Source organism: Alosa sapidissima, chromosome 10 (assembly GCF_018492685.1).
Source record: "Alosa sapidissima isolate fAloSap1 chromosome 10, fAloSap1.pri, whole genome shotgun sequence".
Lineage (NCBI taxonomy): Eukaryota > Metazoa > Chordata > Actinopteri > Clupeiformes > Clupeidae > Alosa > Alosa sapidissima.
Window position 1 is genome coordinate 25280090 of NC_055966.1, and position 8014 is coordinate 25288103.

The 8014-nt window shown below is 43.1% G+C and overlaps 1 protein-coding gene across 1 annotated transcript; it reads left to right on the top strand.

The window, feature by feature from the left end:
• Window positions 1–1310: 1310 nt before the first annotated feature.
• On the top strand, window positions 1311–4275 carry tpbgb (trophoblast glycoprotein b). Its single transcript, XM_042108233.1, has one exon. The coding sequence runs from the start codon at window positions 1869–1871 to the stop codon at window positions 3009–3011; it is 1143 nt and encodes a 380-aa protein (XP_041964167.1). The 5' UTR covers window positions 1311–1868; the 3' UTR covers window positions 3012–4275.
• Window positions 4276–8014: the final 3739 nt, after the last annotated feature.

The window sequence follows — 8014 nt, forward strand, 5'->3', positions numbered from 1 at the left end:
TGCTGTATGGCTTGATAGGTTAACGATTCCCCTATTACAAGTTTGTTTACCATCAAATTGGCTTTGTAATGGTTAGGTGAAAATCTTCGTACCTCTAATATGGGGTCTATGGAAACTGCCTGCCTTTTGAAACCAGCCCCTGATGGACATTCAAGGTACTGCAGGTTTGCATGTCTACATGTTAGTTTATAATCAAAAGCTGTTATACTACAGTAAACATTTATAGGATGCCTTTAACATAATGGAAGGGAAAGAAAGGGGAAGAGAAAGCACATTATGAACAAAAAAGGGTCTGAATAGCAAATGTTTCAGCCTCTGTTGAGGTTTCTCACAGTCCTGTTGATGGCATGCTGAGGATTTTGATTAAAAAAAAAACAGATAGCAAGATAGCAAGAGGCTGGCGGACCACTGTCAGTCCATTGGGGGCATAGCTGTCGGTCCGCTGGCATTTTGCTCATCGGTTCTCTGAAAAAAAAAAACAATTTGCCACTATTGGTCTAAAATATTTTTCATTTGTTCAGTTATACTCCATATATCATTTTATTAACTAATATTCAAGTTAAATTTAAAGAGATGGTGGTCCAACGGCGGACCACAGGTGGCATGCGGCACCAGCGGCATACGGCATACCACCAGCGGTCCGCTATCTGCCAATCTGATTTTGCTGTCTGGGTGGAGGAGGGGGAAAAGCGCAAAGAAAATGAATTATGGAAAACACAGGATGACTCAAAATAGCATTGTACTATGCTACTCAAGACTGCTCCAACTGACGCTGATTCCTAAACAAATCCATTCCTGACCTGTTCTCATGATTTAGCCATGATAGCCTCTAATTAAAGGAAAGTATTCTTTCACACACATTTACAGAGCCAAGACTGTACAAACACAGGAGCCCCCCCCCCAACAGTTGAGACCTCTTACTGTCCAATTCAAGCTACAATAATTGCCAATATCATTATAAGCATTACAAATCGTGACTCTGAAAGGATAATTAATTTGGTAGATACAAGGTGAACAGTAAAGGCAACATGTCAAAGTCTTACAGATGTTTAAAGTTACTTGTCAATGGATTTTGTCTGTTAGGGTGGTTTGGGTATTCACTACAAACTGATGACATCAACATAATGTTGAAAAAGGCTTAAGATAAAAATCAATTTCAACACTTTTCCCCCCTGAACATTAACAAAATATCTGTGGTTAACGGTTTGGCTTTATATGTGATTTTTAAGCGCTAAAATGTCCCTTGCACACAAACTGCAATGGTACGGTCCAAGCAGTGGTTTCCACTGAGGCTTCGAGGGGGAAAGTATTTATTTAAAAAAAACTGCGCAGGGATGTACTGACTGAGCGTTAGTGTGAGATGTTGAACTCGCCTTGGAGAATGACTAAAGAACGTTCAATGGAATGCCAGGTTTGGGGGAGCTGTGCACTGATCCGCAACTTACTTCCGTGAAATTTGCTAGCAATTTGCTCTGAGACGGCACACTACAAACGGGCGTAAACAGCGTAGACGTGTTCAACTGAATGAAAAGAGTCTTTATCGGCGATTCGTGGAAAATTCTCGGTCTTGATGAGGAAAGGGTCGACTTTGGACGAGGTAATTTGAGACTGGTGTATTAATGTTTTTGAGTTTTTTTTATACCTGCATGTATGCGTTTTGAGGCTGTGATAGTTGGGTAGCCTAATGTCTTGGAACTTCGCCAACACTTAAAACTTGGAGGAAGAACTGTTTTCATCTGGAGTTCGATGTAGTTCAGTCACACATTCAAACTCTTCAGAACTGAGCTCACAAAACGGGCTGGAATTAATACACCAGCAGGCATCGATAGTCGTTCATACTCTATTAGGCCTGTTGAATAGAGGTAACCATGCGCCTTTTGGATTTGACGCTTAAAAGAAAAGTTGAAGAAAAGCAGCTCAATCTCTGTTCGTGGAGTATATCTGTAATGGTTGTCCTCCATGTCATCGGATTCGCTCCGTCCTCCGCCTGTCCCAGCGAATGCGTATGTTTCAATACAACAGTAAAATGCGTAAACCAAGACCTCAAAGCAATTCCTAAACCCCTACCTGAGGACACCAAGATACTGTTTGTAACGGGCAATAACATTATGCGTCTCTCCTCGGATTCCTTCCCTAGCCCCCTCAAACAACTTACCAATGTCCATTTGACTGGGAATCGTATAGAGGAGATAGATTCTCGGGTATTTAATAATATCCCAAACTTAAGTCTGCTTGACCTCAGCAACAACAGGATACGAGAATTCAGTGCAGACGCGTTAGCCGCCGATAACTCATTGCTTACGCTAAATCTGAGCAGATCCCTGTGCAATTACTCGTACACCGGTGAAATATCTCGTCTATTGCACAACACTCCGAAGCTTTCCAAACTGGATTTGTCAAACAACGACTTGGTTTTGCTACCAGACGACATGTTCTCTAGTCTGTTGGACATAATTTTTTTGGATTTGCGCAACAATTCCATCGTGTCTGTAAGCAGCGGGACTTTGAGAAACCCCCTCCTAGGTCTATTAGATTTACGGGAAAACGCTTTGAAGGAGCTATCAAATGGAACAATTGCCGACTTCAGCATCAACCCCAACCTACGGATCCGGTTGACTGGCAACCCGTGGGTATGCGATTGCAGTATCGTGGACATGCAGGAGTGGTTGAGGAAAAACGATCAGGTTTTGGATAAGGAAAACATTACCTGTAATAGCCCGAGTTACTTCATGGGGGATTCACTGCTAGAGGTTCAGTCCTCTGAGCTTACGTGTAATTTCAATGGAGACCTGGAGGGGGTACTGGAGACATCTTATGTCTTTCTGGGCATGGTGCTGGCACTAATCGGGGTCATCTTTCTGCTGGTGCTCTACCTGAACAGAAAAGGCATCAAGCGGTGGATTTACAACATCCGGGACGCCTGCAGGGACCACATGGAGGGTTACCACTACAGGTATGAGATCAACTCAGACCCGCGGCTGGCCAACCTCAGTCTCAACTCAGATGTCTGACACTCGGGCTTAAGCTCAGACCACACACCCAAACTCTGCATGACTGGCCCTCCAGTGTGTGAAGTGGCTGCCCATATACCCGCCTGACCCCCTAACCCCCTCCCCATCATAGACTCTGAGGTATTCAATCCCCCCTCCCCAAAACGCCTTTCCACCAGACAGGACTTGAACTGTGCTTCAAGAGAGGATTGTGACTCAGAGCAACTCATACCTAAAACCATGTGAAGTCTCTGCTAATGTGTTTAGTCATCTTTTGATGTTGTTCAGTGCTGCATGGATTGGAATGTCATGACACAGGCATTTGCAGACAAAGCCATCAGTGAGAGGTTTTTAAACATTTTTTTTTCTTACATTTCTTCTCTATCAGTAAGGGACTATCCTGGACAAGGGTTGGTTTAGTAGACTACTGAACATTATTATGAGAAGTGTACTTACTTGGTACACTGTGTAGTGATGGAAATGTCAGATATATATGCTACAGCTTCATTCTCTTGCTCAAAAGTCTTGTTTCTGCCCATTTTTTAGCTTTGTCTCAACCCAAGACAGATATGCTTGTTGATGTGTTGCTGTATTTTCTAAAACTTGCCATGTAATTTTATGATATCAGCATTGAATCAGAGTTGTATACCATTTGTTTTTATATTCAATAATACTTGCTAGCTGAACAGGGAATTGCCTCAATTTTCCTTAAAGGTACTAGAATCTCTCTGATCTGGGAGAGGAATGTGGAACTGTGTATACTGATCGAGAGGGTCACTCACTACAGACTTTGGGATGATGCCTGGACGGATTTACTCTTTCATACACACACACACACACACACACACACACACACACATACTCATTCCTCACCCGTAACGAGCATGCCTCATCACAGACAAATTACACCTCTCCAGACCTAAATCCTCAAACGGAGACATCGGAAGCACAAAGGAATGTCGCACAATCTCAACAAGCCCTCCGTAATCCTCCAGACAACTGGGAGTTTTTTGTCATACATTTTCCCCCACAGAGCATTAAGCAGACAATTATAGAGATATGGTACCATGTCAAATGGCTCGGCCCCACAATTAGGCCTGATGGATAAACTTTAATGGACCACCATTAAGTTCAGCTAACGACCATCTCCAGAAATGCCTGACTTCAAAGCACTCAAGTATGACTGAGAGGGGTCAGGAATAGCAGCTTTGCTGGAAAAAAAATGCACAAAATGAACATTGCAGAGAAAGCGTTGAAGCTTTCATCTTTGCCATTTTTCTGTATACAGAATCAGAGTTGGTAACCACTGCCTCTTACTGTTTTTTGTGCTGTATGTGTCATCAAGCCCAATGTCAGTTATTTAAGGTAAATATTAAATGTTCAATAAAGCGAAGCTCCCTGGAGAGAATGTGCCGATGTCTGTTGCTCACTCACACACTGGCTCGCCACACTGCACCCCCAGTGTAATTTACTTTGATGCGTGAACAAAAGTCAATAATTCATGTAAATTCATTTCCATAAATGTCTAGGTTTTTGAAAAAAAGCATACAGTATATTTCATGAGTTGTGTATTTAGAAGTGACTAGATATTCACTGCTAAAGCTTGCGATGTGTTACTCTGTGGTGGCATAGGAGTGTATGTGACTGCTGAGGTATCAGCAGAATGTTGGCTGTGGTGTGTGTGTGTGGGGGGGGGGGGTGGACCTAGCTCAGGTCTGGCATGAATCTGGCCCAGATGTGGCTGCTGTCCATGGTGGCTGTTCATGTTGCAGATCACCCTTAGGGCAAGAACACCCACACACAGAGACAGACATACAGAGAAATACACTCACTCACTCACTTACTCACTTACTCGCGCGCGCGCGCACACACACACACACACACACACACACACACACACACACACACACACACACACACACACACACACACACACACACACACACACACACACACACACACACACACAATGAAAAACATACTGACACAGAGACAACACACACACCGAAAAAAAAAAAACCCACACACTCACAGATGGCTTCTGCATGGTTCACCTCTGCCAGTGTGTGTGTGTGTGTGCCTGCAGCTGTGTATCCTCTTACCAAAACACAATTCCCCCAGCCCCGCCTGGGAACGAGTGAGAGAGCTGAAGAGACACGTCGCGTGAAGCACCTATCATTTGGGAGAGAAAAGAAAACACACACACTCACATTCCCCCCACCTTACGTGTGTGTACTTCATTTCGCCCATTTCACAGGGGTGTATTTCTGTGAGTGTCTGTCTGTACTGAAGGGCTTTAGTTAATGACACCTTGCAGCTGCAGAGACCTGCTTTTTGTGAGCATGTTTTATCATTTGCCGTTAACGTTGTAATTAGTTATAAGATTGAGTCATGAAAAAAACGTATAATGTGAAATAACTCTGCGACTGTGTATGAACATGAAAAACTCGCACGTACATGGCCTCTGTTTGCTTAGACTGAAAAAAACAGCAATCTGCTTGGCTTTACTATAAACATAATGCAGGCATTTTTCAAGTCATCGTCCCTGACGCGGATGTTTCCTATTTGGTTTTTTTAGAGAAGGGGCTTTCAGCTACTGCCAACCTGCTTTCCAGGCTGGTTTAAAAAACAGTATGGATCTGAGCTCCTCACACCTATCTGAAGCGAGGCGTAACTGGAAGCTCGGAAGTGATGTGAAACACAATCTGCTCAGTGTAGCTCTGCGCTGTGCGGTGGCACCTCCTATCTCTTGTGGCAAAATTGAGTTTCATCAAAGCAACACACAAGTCACCACGGCAACTAGCATTGAATTGTCCCACCATCACCGCCAATTTACACCCCCATATATAACAACATTGAATGATGGCTTCCAATAATTTGAGAGATTGAACTGGCCAAATTGCCATAGACATACACAAGCCATAGACATGCTCAGGTGAGTTCCATCCGTGATTTCCATTTAAGGCTTGACATGATTGTAACGGTGCTTTAGCTCTACCACATCTGTGACCCATAGTCATCATGTCTCTGCTACCAGGAGTCACAGTATGGAGGTAAAGGGGGGTGGGGAGTGTTCAAGGGGTTTTTGGAACAAGGGCTCTTTGTGTTCAGAGTAATGAACCCCTGAAGGGCAAACCACTCCTTGCAGTGTGTGTGTGGTGGAAGGGGTCCCTTTGGTCTTTGGTCCTGTGGGATGAGGGTGGGGTTGGGGTGCAGCAGGTGTGCAACACCTCATGTTTCCATAGCAACAGTCTTGGCATTGTGCCAATATGCTTGCCTCACAGCAAACATCATTTCATGTTTTTTTTGTTTTCTTTTTTTCTGTTTCTCTTGTTCTATTTCTATTTCCTAAGTTATTCTTTCTATCTTTCTATTACTTTATCTCTTTCTATCCAAGGATCTGTGGCTGGGGAGAGGGGAAAAAATTTGTGACTGTGTAGGAGGGGTAGCCTATATATCAGCCCTAATCTCTGGGTGTATCAAAGCTTGTCCCAGCTCTGTTTGAAGGCATTCTTCTTACCCACCTGTTGACTACCATCCTCCAACATGTCTCAACTTGCTCTTCTTTTCTAGTGTTTCACAATTTTTTTTTTCTAATGTTTCCCATGTTTACTGAAGTCAACAGTATTTTCTTCTAAACACCCAGGACAACAATTCACTCTCAAGGGATAATACATTCGTCTCAATTCACAGCAAGCAAGTAAAAAGAAAAACTCAAAGCCACTGATTCAATTCAATAGACCTCTCCAGAATAAGTCCCGCCTCCTAACTTCCGTATCCATCCAACCTTCGGTCGTCAAATGTCTATGGGAAATAACATGGCGTTTTGAAAGATCGTACCTGTCAAACTCTGTAGGCGACAAAGTAGATAGTATACTACTTAAACGGCACCGACAATCAAAAAATCCAGTGGAAACTAGATGGCAGAAGTGTGTAGGCCAATCTGCCCACCAGCTTTTTCTACTTCGCTACCTACAGATGTTTTACCGGTATGATATTTCGAAACGCCATGTTATTTCCCATAGACAATCGACGCCCGGAAGTTGGATGGATACGGAAGTTACGGAGGCGGGACTTATTCTGGAGAGGTCTATTCAATTTCAATTTATTTGTAAGGGACAGTGTGCAATTAAAACATAAATGTAAACATTTGATGCATTGCACCAGTTACATTTTTACATAATTACATCTGCAGCCCCACAGGAAGCACAAATACAATATACAAGCACAAATTCAACATTTTAAAAACAAAACATCGCTCAATAAGTGAAAAAAAAAAAACATGTAGCAAATATCAATAAGTTACATTTGTTCCACAGGTACACATATACGCACTACATGCCCCCATTCACACACACACACACACACACACCCTATCAACCCCATTGGAGAGAAGACTGAAGCTAAAAGTTATGAGGAGTGATTAACTAACATTGTGTGTGCATAGTTGAGAGATTTTTAAGTATTTTTTTAGATGAGTTTTAAAGATACATCAGGAGGGGTATTCCAAGTATCTGGTTTAGTGACAAACCTGGGTAAATTAAGTATAAGTATAAGTATATATAATCTTTTGACAAGCCGAGATAAGCTATGAGACATACGTTCACACTCGGTATCATGTTTCAACACACTTTAGGTCAATATCACACCGGAATTTCCCTTTAACTTACACAACTTTGTCACTAAACCACGTACTTGGAATACTCCCCAGACATCTCAAACAGACACCCAGCACAAAGAACCTCAAACTCAAACAGGCATCTAAAACAGACACCCATACAGCACCACACCCAGACACCCATACAGCACCACACCCAGACACCTATACAGCACCACAGCTCTCACATACTACAGCGAGCTGAGTCATTCCCCATATTGTGGGGCTCTTTGTCCTTCCCCGTGTGGTGGGACATGGTCCATAACTGGCAGGTTATCAGATCGACACAGACCTTAATTACTGCCAACACAGGCACAGAGTGCCCAGTGAGTGGGTCCACCACTAGCCTAGTTGGCAGGCACCGCCA

Coding starts and splice junctions, on each gene's coding strand:
- tpbgb (XM_042108233.1), top strand. CDS start 1,869: ATGCGCCTTTTGGATTTGACGCTTAAAAGAAAAGTTGAAGAAAAGCAG.